The following is a 19,365-nucleotide window of genomic DNA, read 5'->3' as shown; positions in this document are numbered from 1 at the left end:
GAAAAGAGCTCTTCGCAAAAGGGCACTAGTTCAGTTTTTACTGTCACCATAATAAATCTGGATGGCCTCAAAAACTACCAGTAGCACATTATAGCCACGTGGGGGCAGTACAACACCACAGATGAGTCCAAATCCTCACCCTGCGCTGTGAGACGGCCCCTGACAGACTTGTTTCTAACAGAGTAGAGAGCGAGAATGACTTATGCACAAATATATCCACCGGGTCACAAGGAGGCGATGTTTGTTAAAGTGTGTTTGCTTTAATATCACAAGTTTGATGTCAGCAGTCGTGCTCCCGGCCGCTCTTTTTGCGGATGTTGTGTCTGAACTTTCTGAGTATTGACAGACACCGGGCCTGTCTGGGATGGACACTATTTATGGCCCTGCTCGGGTTACTGCCAGTGACCTCGTAAAGAAATGAAGAATCTCCATGCAGGGAGGGGATCAAAAGCAGAGGAACCAAGATGTCTGTTCTCATTAACCTTCATGGCAGCTCCAAATCGATGGCCAAGTCCTGTTTCTCAGCGCAAAGCTCGGCCGCTGGATGTCTCTAAAACGGAGCACTAGAGTGGAAGAGAACAGATCAGAAATAAAAAAAACACGATAATTCAACCAACCTTTCCACAAAAAACAATTCACAAAGTCATAAGTACCCAACTTTCTCCTCTCCTGTGTGTGTGTGTGGTCTCTGTGCGCTCAGTAACTTTAACCTTATTGCGTCATTGGCCACCAGGGCGCAGTTTGTGCGCTCATGTAGTTAGAGGTGCTGCAGGCACACTTTCTCTCACCCATCATCTACAAACAGGCCCCACATTTACTGCCTTGGGCCCCGTTTCGAGTTCTCTGGATATTCACCTCTCAGACTTCTTCAACAGCCCCGCCTGTGTGGCCTTATTTCGTCATGCCATAAAATTAATGATGTGTTTTCCTTTAGAAACGTTAAATAACTTATCTCTGCTGCGCCTTAATACAGGTCGTATGCTCAGGAAAAATAATGGTGAGGACAGGAGATCTATAATCCCACAGGAGATCTTATAACCCCCCTCATCGCTGTTACATGACACTCCAAGATGCCTTCTGCCTATATGCTCTTACCTTGCCCTCAGCGCCGTTATATATTCGGACGATTGTGCGACCTAACATATCACTTCTGCTTACAAATGGGAAACAGATACATAGGCCTACTGTGAAACATGTTCAGAAAACGGATTGCTCTGTCAAAACAATGGGAAGTATAGGGAGTTAAATCAAATTTAACACCGTTCAACCTCACACTTTTAGGTCCAGCGGAGTGGTAAAGCAACATGAAGTGGTTTCCTCTGATACTGTCTGACCGATGTGAGGAAGGCTTGATGAGATAAGTGCTGTTCGGGCTTTTGAATCCATTAGCTGCCTCACTTTTAAGTTAAAAAGGCCTCTGGTTGCCATTGTGACACACAGGTTCAACCACTTGACAGTGCAGACAGGATATATTATGTCTTATCAACTTTTCCGCCTCAATTCCACTTCACACAGTTAAACCACTTTTGTCTATTCTGTCTGAAAACTGGATTAACTGCTTGACAGCAAAGTAAACGCAGAGAAAAGCCCATGCAGTGACAGGACAGCCCGGAGCTGTCCGTGGTGCTGAATTTATATGCAGCGCGGTTGGCTCTGTCCGCGGTGCTGAAAGCAGGGATTTTTATTTTATCTTAACTTCAGTTTAATGTTTTTATCTGACTCCTGCAACTTACAGGGCTTCACTCCTGGCAAACCGGCATCAGCGTCTAATCTGTTCTCAGTTCCAAGCCAGACAGATCGATTTGTAACAGATTCAAGCCTTAGATGAATCGGCTGAAAATAAAATAACAACACTTTTCTCACTCTATGCACAGGGAGCAGAAGTGGTCAGAGGAGGTGGGGGACAGTGGATGCTTGGGATTGCTCTGTGTTTTTTTTGCCATCACATTTGGTGCATGGCTCTTTTATTCTAATTTTCTATCTGTACACCACTCCCAATGACACCTGGCCCGCCGTATATGGCACCAGTAGTGCTGCACGGCAAGACATCTGAACGTATCGGATACCTCTCACCTTGGGTCGTTAGCAGACATCGACCTCCTCTAAGTCTTAACGACTGCAAATACAGCGCAAAGCAATCAATCGCCATCAACGCACTGGTGTATAGTGAAGGGATGGAATAATTGATAGGCTGTCTCCTTGTGCGTAATGGAGAGGCGACTGTGATTAAATTCTGTTTAACATGTCGTTGAGTGGGGGGATGGGGGGGTTAGGTTGAGACCACTTCACCCGCAGAACCAAGGGTTGTGCAGGAGGTGGGCTGTAATGTGGCCACACGTGTCAGTCAAGAACCATGACAGTTAGTCGCACAATGGTAGTGAAGTAGTGAAAACTCAAGGTGACTTATATCATATTTGCGCAGTTTCTATATCAGTTGTAACAAACCCAGTAAAACTTTCTCAGATATTGTACTCGTTTATCTTACTTATAACTTACAATTTATTGCAGTCCTACAGGCATCTAAAATCAAGCGTGTACACCCTGAATTTTCCATTTGTATTTTCTTGATCCCATTCTTGTTACAAAAGATAATTAGTTTGTCCCTTAGTGATGTGTTGCACATGTTTGATTTGTTGTTCGTGTCACCTTTTAGGAACGGTAATTGAACCAACGCCTTAAAAGTAGATGAGTAATAGTAAAAATAAAAATAAAAAGACAACCGTGCCCCTCGTCCCCTTCACCCCAACAATCCAGGCTACTTGTAAACTACATGACATCAGTGAGGAAGGGGGGGAGTAAGAAGGGGGGGGGGGGGGGGGGGGGGGAGGTTGTTCTTTGGGAGCTGGTGAACTGGGCGGGCGCTGTTGCACGTGTTCTGAATGGGGAAGACAGACTCGCTTCGCATTTCTTGTGTCCAATCGATCCCCGCTCGGGAGGAGCGACGGGAGAGCAACTATCACTCCTACATCACCACACCATCACTCTCATCAGCATCTCTCCGGCGACTCTTACGCGCTCAGGTGGATGAACTTGTGTGTGTGGAGTGGTCGCCAGAAGAAAAAAACGAACACAACGGGTCGGTGGTGTCTTTTCAGGGGAATTACGCACTTTTTGGTGACTTTCTCCCCACTCTGGTTTTGAGATGCTGGGACGCGGGGAGCTCCTGCTGCCAGACTGGACCACATCACCACTTCTGCGCGGGCTCTGGTCTCTCAGCCGGCTCCATGGGGCTGGTTCTCCTCCGGCGTGGCTGTAACCATCCTCACCCCCCTGGCTCGGTGTGTTTGTGCGCGGGCTCCAGGACCCATGGACATCAGGCTCAAAAGGATTGGAGATTAGTGGAAAACAAAACCAGTGGAGTTGAAGTTGGAAGTGGAAAGTCTCACCTGGATCCTTTAAAATTCCTAGTGATCATGCCATCGAGTTTATAGATTTGGGTAAGATGTTGTCTGTTTTTATTCAAATTTCATATATTTTCCCCTTTTAATTAAATGCGCCTCACCATGGCGCACGGTCAATAGACCGGTGTAAGGTCAAGGGGAGACTTGCTCTGTAGAGATTAAAACATTTGGCCACCGGCAGCAGGGAGAGAAGAGGAGGTGAGTGGCTGACTGACTCACTTAACGCCTGGTGAGCTGAACGCAACTTTGATGTTCTTGTCTCAGGGCGCAGCGGACACCTCTTTTTTTTGCAGGGGGGGACGCTTTCTTAAAAGGGAAGCGGGTTTCCAACAAAAACCTCCCTGATCTCCAGGTGAGTCGGCTCCCTGGCGGCGCGTGATTGTCATGCGTAAAAATGGCACACATGATGCGCCGAGAGTCGGTATCACTGACCGTGTGTGTGGCGCGGGGAGATTGAGGTGAGGTTGATGCAGTGTTTCGCCACTGTGAGGTTGAATAAACGATCCTGTCGCAGCTCGGCGATGCTCAACACCTATTGAGTGATCTTTCGGGGACGATCCGCTGACCGGGCTCTTTTCTAATCGCGCTGCACGGATCGTGACCGGCTGGGGGACAGGGGGAAGGAGGGAGAGGAGAGGAGAGAGCGCACTGGAGCTCAGACATATGGGAGAGAGATGAGGTGCCGCCGGGCTCTCCGAGCAGATTGCGCACAGAGGCAGAGGGAGGTGTGTTGCAGAACCTACTGGCAATCTCTATTGGACGCACACGCACGCACATACGCACGTACCACCCCCCCCCCCCCCCCCCCCCCCCCCCCCATTCTCTCACACACACACACACACACACACACACACACACACACACACACACGCACACAGTGAGATGGGGAAAATTACTTGGTGCATGTTAATGGGCGCAGTAATGAGACCCAACCCCTATCGTGTTGTAATTGTTAGTCATCCTTGTCTCCACCCCTCCCTCCTTCGCTCCCCTCTTTCTCTCCCTCCCTCTATTCCCTCTTTTGGCTTATATCTCTCTCCGTCCCGCTGCTCGACTGTGCAATTTGTACTGTATTGAGAGAGTGTAATTATTCCCCCATTGTTTTCGGCGCGCGGCACTGGCACTCCACAGAAAGTGGTGTCATTAGTGTGACAGGGCGGACAGGAGGAGTGGGAGAAAGAAGGGGGGGGGGGGGGGGGGGGAGGAGAGGAGAGGCCGGTGGAGGAGAGGATCGGTCCAGGGACTTAATTCTCATTGACAGTCACATTAACACAGGAGCAGCCCTCTTAATCCTGGGGAGATTACTCTCTCCAACCTGACCCCCTGTCACCCAGCCGCCCTACACACACACACACACACACACACACACACACACACACACACACACACACACACACACACACACACACACACACACACACACCTGTATGAGGGTGGCACACGCCTGGCTGTGCTGCTTCTCCTGTCTGCAGTAGATGGCCTCTCCTCTGTCTTTGTCACCCTTTTCCATCCCCTCACACCCACCCTTCCTTCACACACACACACACACACACACACACACACACACACACACACACACACACACACACACACACACACACACTTGGCAATTACTCCTCATTCCAGGCTTCTCTCTCATCTGGACCCTTCCTCTCCCCCCCCCCCCCTGTCCACCTCTGAGCAGCTCTCAGCCGTGGGACTGACACTATCCTCAGAGGGCCATTCGGCTCTACATGTTTCAACAGCCTCCGATCTCCTTATCCCACAGAGAGCTGTTCAGGATGACTGGCTGGGAACGAGGGGGGGATGGATTGTGTGCATTTGTGATTGTGCATGAGGACATGTCCAAGCAGAGAGGCGACGGGCGGCAGCGAGGAGAGCGAGGGAGGCGAGAGAAATGAGCTGGAGAGACAGAACAAATATTTGTGAGAGATGAGGCAAGGAAAGAGGCTTGTATGTGTGTGTGAGTAATATAAAGACACTTTACACAATGGAATCTTTTGTATCCATGTGCTTGTTCCAGCTTGTTCATGTGTGTAAAGGAGAGAAAACAGTTCATGTATAAAAGGCGCACTCTGTGATATGCTAGATGAATCAGGCATGTATGACTTGAGAGGTGACTGCAGTGTGACAGATTGGAGATCACCTCACACACACACACACACACACACACACACACACACACACACACACACACACACACACACACACACACACACACACACACACACACACACACACACACACACACACACACACACACACACACTGGCATTAACAGATTGACTGTGATGAATGACTACTTCCCAACTGAGAGGAGGAGAAAAGTAGAGAGGTGTTTTTTCATGCCACCGGCAGAAAGATGGAGCGAGGCCTCTCATTTGTAAACGACAGTGTCCCGGACAACTTTTCATCTCGGGCAGCCTCTGGGTGTATTGAGTCAGAGAGCATGAATTAGCGTCACACAGAGGCAGTGGACAATAACACCTTCACTCATCCTCATGAAATCAGGTTGAGGGGAAATCCACTCAGGGCCTGATGTCTCTTCTCCAACAGGAGATCCATAACCCCAATGGTGGAAGGAGAGATCTTAGATAAATGATTGTATGCAGGCTGTGCATCTGTCTCTTGTCTCAACCACAAAACCACAATTGGACAGAGGTCTTGACCCCCAGGGTGAGAGAGGGTAAAGTTCAGATGTTTCTGACAGTTTTGTGAAACCTTCCTCATAGTGTGTGGTGGCCCGGGCATCCACGGAATTTGAGACTCCGTGAATGAGATGGGTGCTCAGTTACTATAATGATTAATAACCGGTTGGAATACTGAAGCTCAGAGTGATTTTATCTCTGACTAAATCTGCATCAAGAGCCCATAAATTATTGAATTTAGTCAATAAATAGATTATTTTTTCTTCATATTTTTCTACCCCAACTAACCATGGTTTTATAAATAGCTTATAAATGGACTAGGCTGATATATATATATATATATATATATATATATATACGTATATCAGCTTATTGTAGGTGTATGGGATCACTGATTAATAACCTGCAGTGCACATACATTATTTTGAGGAAAGAATGTCACCAATGTCAAAGGAAAGATTAATTTTTTACAAAAAAGTAATTTAAGGTAGTGACATCAAGATTGATTGATTGTAATGTATTTGTGTTGGTAGATATCGGCTGAGATATCTGTAAACTTGTAATTATCGATACTGGATTTCTCAAACCATTGTCGATATTTTCAAGTTCAAAGATATCTCAGCAGATATTTTATCAATACAAACACATAACAATCCATCAATCTTATGGTTTCCTTTAATTTGTATTGATTACATATCGGCTGAGATTTCTTTAAACTTGACAGTGTCGATAATACTGTCAGAAATCCAGCATTAGTCAGGCTGCACCTAAAAGGCTCAATATTTTATTTATGTAATTTTTAATCGTATTCACTTTTTTTTAGAACAATGTAGATTTTCTTTTTTCTATAACTAAATATCAATGGATGTACTTAACTGCTCTCTCGTCTTTGTCAGTCAGCGACAGAGGCCTTGGTCTCCACCATCCAGACTCTTAATTCCCGCTCATTCTGCCACATGGTTTCCTCATGTCTCATTCTTCATGGGCTTTTAAAGACTTGTGTAATGCTGAGGGATTATTTCTTAAACATCTGCTTGGATTTTTGGAGAGATGAATTTAGGTTTAATATTAGTCATTTTGAATAAGGCAAGAGTTTTGAGGACGTCGTAAACATTTTGCGAACACTGGAAATATCCCCGCTTCATGGGCCTCAAGGTGATTCTCTCCACAGCTCCGACTCACTTTGACCATGACAAATCTCCCTAAGTGATAGTAATGATTGTAATTGAACGGGCACAGTTCCTTGCCACAGTGCTCTATCTATCACCTTGGATGCAATCTGCTGCTTCCACTCATGTGTGTATGCATTCGTGTATGTGTGTGTGTGTGTGTGTGTTTGTCCGTCTGTGTGAGAGACAGCGAGCGCCTGTTCGCTCCCCTCTGACAGCTGGCAGATGTGCCGGTAACCGTGAGCGACAGTGTTGAGTGTGTGGGAGTGTTAGTAGGTTTGTGGGATTTATGAAAAGCTCCCAACATGCTCTGCAGCATGGGTCGACTGTGACGCTGCGGCAAGGAAGCGGTGCTGTGGCGGCCTGGGGCGAGCATCACAGTGACCCTCAAACAGCACAGCGCCTTATGAAAGGGGGTAGAAGGTCTAACCCTGTGGGATGCTGAACATAAGAGAGGGGCTAATGGTGGGCGGATAGAGGGTGGGCTATAGAGAGGGGGTGAGAGAGGAAGCCAGGGCCCGGTGCGGGTGTTTCGCTGAACGCAGAGCCAGATTGAATGGATGTGTGAGAGAGAGGCTTCATCAGAGAGGAGCATGGACAGTCAGGACTGGGGGGAATCTGTCAGAGGAGTGAGTGTGTGTAAATGTGTATGTCTCTGTGCACAGTTTATGTGTGTGCATGCTGGGGGTGATGGCTTTGTAATGAAAACAGCAGGCAGCCAGTGAGCGAGGGGCCTCTTGGTGGCTGACTGATGTCAGTCACCAGCAGACAATAGCCCCTCTTGGGGATGGCTGCTCGGCTGAGGATGATTCACATGTGAGTGACGGTGTGTGTGTGGTCATTTTGCATTCACTGGATTTCTCTGAAATTCATCCAGGGGCTGGTTTGAACATATTTACACATATCGTTTCAGTGAAATTATTCCTATCAAGAAAATAGTTTTTTAAATGAAGTTACTCCCCATGAAGAAAACCATTTTATTTCGTTTTTTGGTGGAATAATGGTCAGAAGTGTAGTGATTATAGAGTCAATCTATGGGTGTAAGTCAATGCAAAGTCCTACCAAATCATAAAATCAAGCATTTGTGTGCGTGGCGAGAAATTGCCTCAACAAGCAAGAGTACATTTGTTATAAAATGTATTTGTGTCAGCATATTCATATTTGATCCATGTACGATCCTTGTGTGGAATCGCTTTGTAAGAGTGTGTGTGTGTGTGTGTGTGTGTGCGTGTGCGTGGCTGTTTGTGTGTTGGGGTGTGAGGGGTGAGAGGCCCTGCTTGTCTCAGGGGAGCAGAGTGATATGGTGTCATGCTCCAGAGACCCACAGACAAATTAATTCACTTATTGACACTGCTGACACGTCTCAGTGACTTTGTAAAATGAACAATTGATCAGGCTTCCTCTCTCTCTCTCTCTCTCTCTCTCTCTCTCTCTCTCTCTCTCTCTCTCTCTCTCTCTCTCTCTCTCTCTCTACGCTCCATCTTTGTCTATCTCTTGCTCTCTGACACTACTATTTTACGCCGACCTCTCTTTCCCATACGCTGCCATCTGATCACTCTCTCTCTCCAGCTCCTTCTTCTCCAAGTTTCTTCCTTTTCATCCCGTTTTCTTCTTTTCTTTCCTACTTGTAACAGGCTCTACCTCTCCTTTTGGCGGACCAGTTGACAGGCATGGCACGTACAGTAAATAATACAATCACGCGCATGCTGGTCATTAGCAGCAGATGAGACTGATATAATCAAGATGTCAGTTTGTCTGCATGTAAGAGTCTCTGTGTGTATCTGGATGTAAAAATAGAGAACGTGTTTTTGTGGTGTAAAGCCAAAGGAGACTCTGTGAGCTTCTTTACCTGTGTGTCCTTTGATTTAAAACCACATGAGGCCCAGTCGAGTTTGAGTTCAATAAGTGTTTGTCCGGAGCTTTTCTCTGGGCACAAGGAGGAGCTAGAACTATACAGAGGTCGAAGCTCATAGAAAATCAAGGCAGGCTCCACATCAAGGTTGTTTGTTTTCCATTAATCATAATTTGGGCACAAAGCACAATGAATTGCCGCTGCTCTCTGGAGAGTCACTGTCCGGGCCTAGGACTGTTTTTTCTTTTCTTTTGGCTGTGGGCCGTCATTTGATACAAGGAGCCAAAGAAGAAGAAGGGTCCAGTCTAGGTTTGCGATACACTGCCACATATACACCAGGCGCACGCGTGCACACACACACACACACACACACACACACACACACACACACACACACACACACACACACACACACACACACACACACACACACACACACACACACACACACACACACACACACAAACTTTGTTTCTGTCCGTTTGTTTCTGTTTTTTATTCTCTGTACAGAACAGAGCAAGGATCAGTGACTGGGCTTGAAACTATGTTTTATTACAAGGACTGGCTGTGCTCCCTCCTCCTCTCTGCTCAGATTCACCTGTTCTCTCCTCTACACCTGTCCTTGTTTTGATCCTTCACTTCGACTGGTTGGGAAAGAAAAAAATAATATATATATATATATATATATATATATATTCGAGCAAAGAAAATATGCTTGCATTGAAAGAAAAAAATAAAGAAAAAGGAAAAGCGATCTGTAGACAAGTCTGTTATTAGTGCTTAAGAATAGACAGGATGTGAAAAGCAACTTTACATACGAAGTTGTGCATGTAAGTGTGTGTGTGTGCGTGTTTGTGTGTGTGTGAATGTTTCCGCGTGTGTGTTTGCATGCACAAGTTTTGTTATGAAATCATTGTTGCAGGAAACCACTCAGTATACCTTGCATGGAGGAAGAGAGAGAGTGTGCAGAGTGAGTAGAACAGTAAAGAATACAATTCACAGTTCTAAATCACAGTGTTTACTTCTTTTTTTAAATTACAAAAGCAAGTTGTCACCAGCAAGAAAGAAGAGGTGAAAAAACAGGAGGAAGGCATCAATATTGCAGATACTTTGTTTGTCTTGAGCAAAGAGGGAAAGAAAACCTGCAAAAAAGGCGTGTGTGGGTGTATACAGCCGTCTAACAGTGTCTCCTTTTGTTTCCACCTCTCCATCTGTCTTCCAGCTACTGCAAAGGGACCCTGACTTTTAATAGCCTTTTATTGCTTTATTAGAGTGCGCTGGATTTACGGCTCGGCCGGTGCCTGTCTGTCAGAGACTCAGATGAGGGTTGCTCTGCTCTACGTCGAGGAAACCAGAGACTGGGTCGTGCGGTCGCAGACTTGTTGTGTGAGGGAGCTAATGTTTATTAGTCTGGTGTGTTAGTGTCTGTGATTGTCTTTTGTCTCCGCAAGTAGCAGAGAGCCTGGTACATGACGCACATGGGAACTTCTTGATCAAACTGGTTCACTCAGCAAAACCAGACTATAAAACTCTTCTTCGTTCTGAGTAAACTGTGAACGAAGACTGATGAGTAGAGCGTGAGTCTGCTATCGTGTTCAGATGTGTAAGCCAGATGTAGAGGTGACTGGTCGCCTACTTTGACACTTCAGACATGCAGGCATTGGGCGTGTGATCATTTCTGACGGCAGATAGATAGATAGATTCATGGAAAAGGAGATGTATGCTGAGCATGAGATATGAGACAAAGAGCATCTTTAGAAAACACCAGTCTAGAGACACAAAATCAGATGAAACAGCCTCCTGTACATATGCACACACACAGACACACACACACACACACACACACACACACACACACACACACACACACACACACACACACACACACACACACACACACACACACACACACACACACACACACCAAGCTCCACAAACACACACACACACACGAACACACGCATCCCGTGGTCACCGGATCCTGAGACGATGGCTTGTGCAACAAGGTGGGATTTGGACTTAAGTGCAGGCCGATCAATCGAGCTGTAATGGTACCTTAGTGCAGGGGCCATTCTCTGAACTGTGCAGTCGATAGCAGAGCCAGGTAATGGCCCTGAATTCAGACTTCAACTGTCTTTCCTTTCTTTTTTTCCCCCATATGGACATTTCACCAAACAGAGGATCCTCCACTTAATTGCTTGTTGGTGTATTGGTGGTAACAATCCAGTTTGGGGGGTTGTGGTGGGGGTACATGGACAGCAGTTAACAGGTGCAATGTTATATTGTGTGTCCCTGAGCTATAAAAAGCCTATAAGAGGCTGCTATATAAAGTATTAGAAATGTACGCTTACCTGCAGGAACACATTATATTTATTTCAGCTGTGGGCACTTTCATAAAGAATCCATACAAGATTACACCTAGATATTTGTTCATAACCCATTTATGGAATGTAATGTATAATAAACAAAACAACTAATACAACTAAGCCACCATGTATCGAATATTGTAGTGTGTGTGTAAGTAGAAAGAAGTATTAGCATAATGTCCTATAACATATGTATGTACATAAATTGCACAAAAACAAAGTAATTTATGTACAATTGATATATATATATATATGCACACAGTGTGTAAACAGTACATTCACAACATATAGTTATTTATTAATTTCGTGCAAAATATGCAGAGAAGTAACATAAGTGAAAAAAAACTAACAAAATAACAAATATATACATGCACACATACATACAAATATACAAACATATAGACATTTTGCAAATACGCATTATATGTATATGTATGCATAAATACATATGCCTGTATAAAAAAGGAAGGGGACGGCATGACTCTTTCTAAACAACCCTTACGTACTTTGTACATAGTTTTTAGAAAAGTCTAATTCCACGTTGACGTAGAGCTGTGTGCTGTAATGTGTGTGTGTCTGTCATGTGTCTGACTCACATGCAGTATGTCCATGATTTCCTCCTCACCGCCTCTGCCTATAAAGCCACAGCCAGAGGAACTCCCATGCACATGCTGGCACAGCATCACACACTATGTGTCACGCGCACATACACATTTGTGTATACGGTAGAAAATTGTTGGCATAGGATTAGTACTTGCAGTCGGGGGGGTTATATTGACTTTGTTCGCAGCAAACAGAAAACAGTGGGAGAAAAGAAAGCAGAGATACAATTGTGCACACTGATGAAGGGAGGAAAGAGGGGAGAGGGAGAGGCATGCACACACATGGAAGGAGAGAGGATACAAGCACGAGCAAATAACAACCAGGAAAAATAGTGGGCAGATCATGAGGGGATAGAAAAATGTAAGGGGCTCAGCTTCTGAATACATGGTGTGTTAATTTAAGTTGGTGCGAGCCTCCGTGTGTGAGAGTGTGCATTTGTGTGTGGGCACACACCCGCTCTATCTGCCCAGCGACCCAGAGGAAATGGCGAGGAGCAGTGTGCTCTAATGGTTTGGAGTCGGAGGCAGACCAACATATAGAAGCAGAACATTACACACCCTAACTGAATGTTAATACTGTGCATATCGGCAGAAATCTGAAACGCTTCACATGAGATTCCATTGGGCTTTGTGCTGTTGCTCCTTTCATTTTCAATATCTTTCCGCCTAAGGGAGATGCACTTTGTTTTACACTGATATGCTTTCTGTCTGCTTGGTCTGTGTCTGGGCACAGGGAATCAGCATAGTGAGATTTACTGGTGTGATGCTTGTGTGGTCTTCAATCTCGTTGCCTTTCTATTTTTCACACATGCACGCCAGAGAACAAACAAAACCCACAAACGCAACGCTGACATTTTTGCTCCTCTATCTGGGATCAAGAAATTCATGTAGCTTTATTTTGTATTTCAAATAAACTAACTGACTCAAATAATACAATTTTGAGTTAATGATCCTCTGAATCAGATTTATCATAGAGAAAATTCCAGGACACAACACTGGCTCTGAATAAAAATGTCCGACTTAGTGACTTGTTTTTATGTAACTCTGTAGCTCACCACATCAGTAAGTGACATTGTTAAATATTAAATGTTCAATAAATAAAATCCACTATTGATCCTGGCAATCAGCCAATATATCATGTGTTGATAATGGAGCTTGACTTGTAGTTTGCACTAAATGAAGCACAAGAGGAAAAGCTTTGTGCTTCAAGAGAGCTGTGGACATAAATGTGCTCAGTGAATTTCCATGTTAATTTCATCCTGCTGGTTTTGATTTGGTTATTTCATGATCCTTCCTTATGCTATCTCATGAAACGTGTCGCCTGTAGGTGGATTATAATAAAACTCAGTAGGTCACTGAAATGTTCTTGTCCAGTGTCACATATGAGTATCAGAGATTCCGTGACATTAATCCTCAAATTATCATGTCGCTGACCAATTATGATCAAGTCGAAGTTTGACCTGATCACGTGCCAGATAGAGGGTCACCAACTTCATCTGTGTCACAATCAGGATAAGAAATATGGTGTAAATTGGGCCAATCGTTGCAGATGGATCAACCAAATGACCAACATCTTCATACCTCATTGGCTAATTAGGCAAAATCAATCAATCTGAAAACAACTTTTACAAATTCATATCTGCTCCCTGTTTTTATCATCAGCTCTGATAAACAGCACTTTGGAAAATGCAATTACTCCGCAGACAGATAACACATCCCTTTAAAGAAAGGGTTTAACAAAAGACCAGGGGAGAACGCAGTCACATACTAAACAGGTGACGCTGAGATTATCAGGTAATAATGCAGTTTCTATTCTTTGCAGGAGCTGAGCGGGAACTTCCTGTGCTGCCCTGACAACTGATATAATCTCTCTGACTGACAAACAGCGCAGAGCCAGTAACGTGCACATCATGCAGAAAGTGTCTTGTTTTATATTTTGACGTGTGTCACGTATGTTTTCCTGATGTGGCAGATGAGGTCGCTCTGTTTGCAGATGAGGTGTGTGCATTTGTTGCGTCGGGGATTGTGCGTGTGTGCTCGCAGAGCGCTGGCAGATGATGCTGTTAAGATGCAGGGCACAAAGATATATTTGTGGCCGAGGTGGGCTGATCTCATTGCATGTCAATGAGCCCCCATGTCACTCCTGTGTGATTACTGCGAGAAATGACACAAATCAGCCCTTCAACCCTCAGAGACTCAGAGGGAGAGAGAGAGAGAGAGAGAGAGAGAGAGAGAGAGAGAGAGAGAGAGAGGAAGTGGAAAGGGTGATGAAGAAGGAAGGATAATTTTAGAAAGAGCGAGACTTGATGTTCTCAAATAATCTTGAGCATGTCTTTGCACTGTTTGTTTGAGAGTGTTTGTGTGTGTGTGTGTGCGGTCTGCTGCTAAATCCAACAACTTCTCACAGATGTGATGACCAGCTGAGCCCCTCACACACACACACATACACACACACACACACACACACACACACACACACACACACACACACACACACACACACACACACACACACACACACACACACACACACACACCTCTGCTTCCTTCTACCTCCCCAGGGACTTGAATGTTTTATAAGAAAATGTATTAGGATGTGTTTTTATGAGCGTAAGCACGGATTGTTTTTTGGTTTTTTTAGTTATTCTTACTCTATTATAAGGCCACAATTTGTGTATATGTGTGACAACTAGTAGAGGTGACATCATTGTTGTGACTGATGGGACGTTTTTGTCCATGAAGACCCAACAAGAGTGAGCTGTATCTGGAGACCAGATACACATACACACACACGCACACACACGCACGAACTATCGTGCCCTTTAAATGAGTGTATTAGAGAACAAAGCTGATAAAAATGCATGCCATGGCCCAGCCTTTAAAAAGAGAATAAGAAATGGGCTACTGCTGCTATGCAGCATGCCTAAACACTACACACACACACGGACGCACGACCACACGCATGTTGCATACTTTCACATACTGTACTGAGACACACACACACACAATCACAAAAACTCAGACACACACACACACACACACACACACACACACACACACACACACACACACGCACACACACGCACACACACACGCAAACAAATAAACACACAAAATGCTAATCTAAAATACACAAATACTGTACAGGATGGCACTGATGTTGTTTCTACATTTGCATTCTACTTCCTCTGCAGACACATTCCTTCTGCAAACATTATATATCATCTAGTTTAATTTAAAACCTAATATCTTCGTTTATTTTTTATTTTTCTGCTCTCACCTTGTCTCACTTTCTCTTTTGCCTTCTATATGATCCCTTGTTGGTCTTCCTGACCTGAGTGACACTCCTTGTTGTCGACAGATGATTTATCTTTGTTGTCACAAACAGTTCTCTCTCACTTTCACCGCTTGTCTAGTTCCTTACTTCTGTACAACTAACATTCTTTTATATACTAGACCTTTGGCTGATTTGTGGCTGTCGGTCTATTCTCCACTAGGGGGCAGTGGCACTACACTGCTAGGCCTGAGGACCTGTGAGACTTGGTGGGAGCTGACACCTTCGCCTGGAAGTTTATGAGCATTTCAGCAGACTGAGCTGCATTTCAATGAGTCATGATGAATAATGAAAGTTCGAGGAGGAGAGAACATTTTGTTATTAATGTGAATCTGTTGTCTTTCATTTAGATTGCAGAGTGAGTCCCTTTGTAAAGAGAGGTGTGTTAAAACACGCCAGCGGCAGGGTGGCTGTTTACCCTGAGCGCGCCAGTGTGTGTGTGAGTGTGTAGAAGTGCACATTAATCAGGAGCTGTCACTCAGCTGTAATTAGGGGGAGTCTCTCCTACTTTCCTCTGACACTGTTTGAGTTTACCTTGCAAACACTGTGCAAATGTACTGTGAGTGTGTGTGTGTGTGTGTGTGTGTGTGTGTGTGTGTGTGTGTGTGTGTGTGTGTGTGTGTGGAGAGCATCAACTTGTGTTTATAGCTTGTTTGATCATCTCATGGTTATTATGCAGGTTTCTCTCATGTAAACCCATTCATGAATCAATTTAAGTTTTACTGTTTTAAATAGACTGTTTTAATGTGTCCATCTGTGTGTGTGTTTGTACATGACAGCCTCCGATGAAGTGTGAATGTGTGAGTGTGTGTATGCTGGAGAGAGAAAGAGGGAGAGAGCTGTGTGTGATGACTTGATTGGGGATCACATTCAGCCGGGGACGTAGGTGAACCTATAGTAAACAATGGATCTGACTGAATCTAGGCCTTCACACCTCTACTTGTGTGTGTGTGTGTGTGTGTGTGTGTGTGTGTGTGTGTGTGTGTGTGTGTGTGTGTGTGTGTGTGTGTGTGTGTGTGTGTGTGTGTCAGACCTTCATACAAGACCATTTGAGGCCATTGAGAAAACCCCTGGGCAGACCGACCTCTCTGACTGCATATCTTTGTACGTCCTCTCTCTATAGGGGCTTCTTCTGTTTGAGAGGAGGAAGAGGAGAAACAGGAGTAAGACGAGGAAGAGCAGAGGGCGACACAGAGCTGAGGTGTGGGTGAATGCAGCCATGGCCTGTACTCCCTGTCCATAGAGGAGCTACTCAGAGGAAGAGAGATCAAAAGAGACTGAGACGACCAACAGGTGAGATGACGTCCTGTGACACACACACGATCGCAGGGGAATAGAACAAGATACTAAAACTTCTTAAACCATATAGTCCAAAGCTCATGATTATTTTTGATCAGTGATTCATTTATTTTTGAATTAATATAATGTCATAAATAGTTAAGTTCCCAGAAAAACAACCAAAGTTCTTGTATTGTTATGAATATGAAGCTGAGAAAATCATAACATATTCACATTTTTCTTTCCTGAAAAATGCCTTCAGTTATTAAAAACTAAATCAGAAATAAAAACAAAACAACAATCGAGCTAAAACAGCATCAATAAACAGACAGTTGATCAGCAGCTATTTTTCTAAGGTATCGTTTCAGTTATTTTTCAAGCAAAGGAAATCAACCTCTGTATCAACATCTTTTTCAATATATGTTTAACAGAATATATTTTAGTTTTGAACCAACTGTAGGTTGGTCGAAACAAACTATTTAGAGAGATCACTCATCAGTCTGGGAAAATTCTGAAATCATGTTTTTTGTTATTTTTTGACAAACATCTTATGTATCCCTCACTCATCAGATTTGAACCCTTGGTTTTTCTTTAATTATTGTATATTTAATAATTATATGTGTTTGCATATATGATGTATTGTAATTTGGCCTTGGGTGTAAATATAAATAAAGAAATAAGCTGCAATGTAATCGACAAACAACAATGAAAATAATGAATAGGTGTAGCCTTTGTACATATATTATTATTAATATTATTTCAACCTGTCAGGACTCATAAAGTTCGATTGCTAAGAAAATCGTAAAACCGAAAAAGTTAATCCTTATGTAATAGGCAGAGCAGAACTCTGTGTGTGTCTGTGCTGGAAGAAAACATTTCCTCGGGTCTACTCTGTTCTCCAGCTTGTCACTTTTTCCTTTGACCTTTCCCAGCTCGACTCTCACATTGTTTCTGCTTGTACGGAAGGCAATATTTTTTTGTCTGCTGTGCTTCGTTGTGCTGTGCTGTGCTGTGCTGTGCTGTGCTGTGCTGAGCTGTGCTGAGCTGTGCTGAGCTATGCTGTGCTGAGCTATGCTGTGCTGTGCTCTGTATGTATGTGTGTGTGTGTGTGCGTGTGTTTTGGGTGGTGGTGTTGGTCTTGGTCCTAATCTCTTTTCTCGTCCCCCTTTGCTCTCCTCTATGCCCCCCCCCCTCTCTCTCCATCCGCTCTGTCTCTCTCTCAGGATGAAACTGTGGCGGAGGTCAGCTTGGCCTTTGCAGGTGGCCTTCCTCGTTGCCTTGGTGATGCTCAGTGTTGACCCGGTGTCTGCTGGCAACCGTAACCATCGGGGACCGACAGGTACACCAGGTCTCGCTCCGAACCCCCTCCCCTACACCCTTCCCATGACCAAGAGAGGTTAATTACACTGTCACTGCAGAGGTAGAACACATGTTCCTTGAGCCTGTCGCAGACTGAGTCATCCCCAACCTGGAGGAGGGCTCAGAGACAATTTGCAATGACCCACAGTGTGACTGAACGTGATCCAGATGAGACTTTGTTTTTGGGCTTTGATGCATAAGCACCCCCCTCTGAATCCTCGAGCCCCAACGGATACAAATGGTTCTTAAACCGTAGAAGCTGTCAACAGATCAGTGTGGCTGTTGTCTGATCTGTGATCTGGTTACAGGAGGTCAGAGGTGATGCTGTTCTCAACTGGCCTGATTCTTTGTTTCAAAGCAGGCGTAAGTGTCATGTAGAAGAGGCCACAGAGGCTCATGACTTCTAATCCTCAGGCTCATAATTGCCAATGTCTAAAATATGCAAAGCTGCAAGCCCCCCACCCTACACACACACACACACACACACACACACACACACACACACACACACACACACACACACACACACACACACACACACACACACACACACACACACACATAGTTACTACATGTCTAACCCTAAAACCTACCTTAACCTAACCTTTAAACTTGTCTGCACTTCAACATTTTGTGAGTTATGTTATTTGGACTTGTTTTTTGTCACCATAATGTGACTGCATAAACAAACCCACAACATGAGTAATACTGTACCTAGACCACACAGACACACACACACACACACACACTTCTATCTTTGATTTCCATTGGTGATGGCGACATGCCTCCCCCAACCCCCCAAAATGACCAGTACAGTCATTATTACAGTCATATGTTAATAATTTATTGGGGCTGGCTACTGGGACAGTTGTGCTGAGTCACACAAGATCTCAAACTTAGATTTGTTGGCGACAATCCTCCCAAGCCACCTCTTCCTTGAACTTAATTGTGACAATTCCGTTAATTATCTCTCGGTTTCTTTGCTCTCTCTGCTCGTGTTTTGCAAGGTGACCTTTACGTGCCATGGAAATGCTACCAGCGCCCAGTCTGTGCAGTGAGTGATGGTATTAGTTTCCCTTTTGACGGAGAGGAGGCAGCGTGCTTACGGCAGGGACACTACTAATTGCAGGCCCTGTGTATTGTGAAGGTCAGTTTGGGTACCAGCCCCTCCTTGTTTCACTTGCGCTGTGGAACAAGGGGGCTCTCTCCCAAAACCGACTGGTGGAGGGTTTACTTTAATTAGTGTGAGTTGAAGACTTTGGCTGTGGACGTCGACACAAAACACAAACAGCGGTTTGAGGCCAAAAAATAATTGCATTACGATTGCTAGATAGTAGATTTGTTTTGTTTCCCACT

At 44.6% G+C, this 19,365-nt stretch overlaps 1 protein-coding gene across 2 annotated transcripts in view; it reads left to right on the top strand.

Annotated features, from left to right (window-relative positions):
- Positions 1-2,920: 2,920 nt before the first annotated feature.
- tafa4b (TAFA chemokine like family member 4b) overlaps positions 2,921-19,365 on the top strand; it is a 36,749-nt gene continuing 20,304 nt past the window's right edge. The window contains exons 1-2 of one of the 2 annotated variants that reach the window (XM_034586512.1): positions 2,921-3,437; positions 16,496-16,665. In XM_034586512.1, the coding sequence (XP_034442403.1) occupies positions 16,584-16,665 (82 nt within the window). In that variant the 5' untranslated portion in view covers positions 2,921-3,437; positions 16,496-16,583. Of the gene's footprint in view, positions 3,438-16,495; positions 16,666-17,873; positions 17,990-19,365 lie in introns of those variants that run through there. The other variant, XM_034586511.1, reaches the window with a different exon arrangement.

Source organism: Hippoglossus hippoglossus, chromosome 5 (genome assembly GCF_009819705.1).
Source record: "Hippoglossus hippoglossus isolate fHipHip1 chromosome 5, fHipHip1.pri, whole genome shotgun sequence".
Lineage (NCBI taxonomy): Eukaryota > Metazoa > Chordata > Actinopteri > Pleuronectiformes > Pleuronectidae > Hippoglossus > Hippoglossus hippoglossus.
The sequence above is the reverse complement of the archived record's forward strand: the minus strand, read 5'-3'. Positions and strand labels throughout refer to the sequence as shown.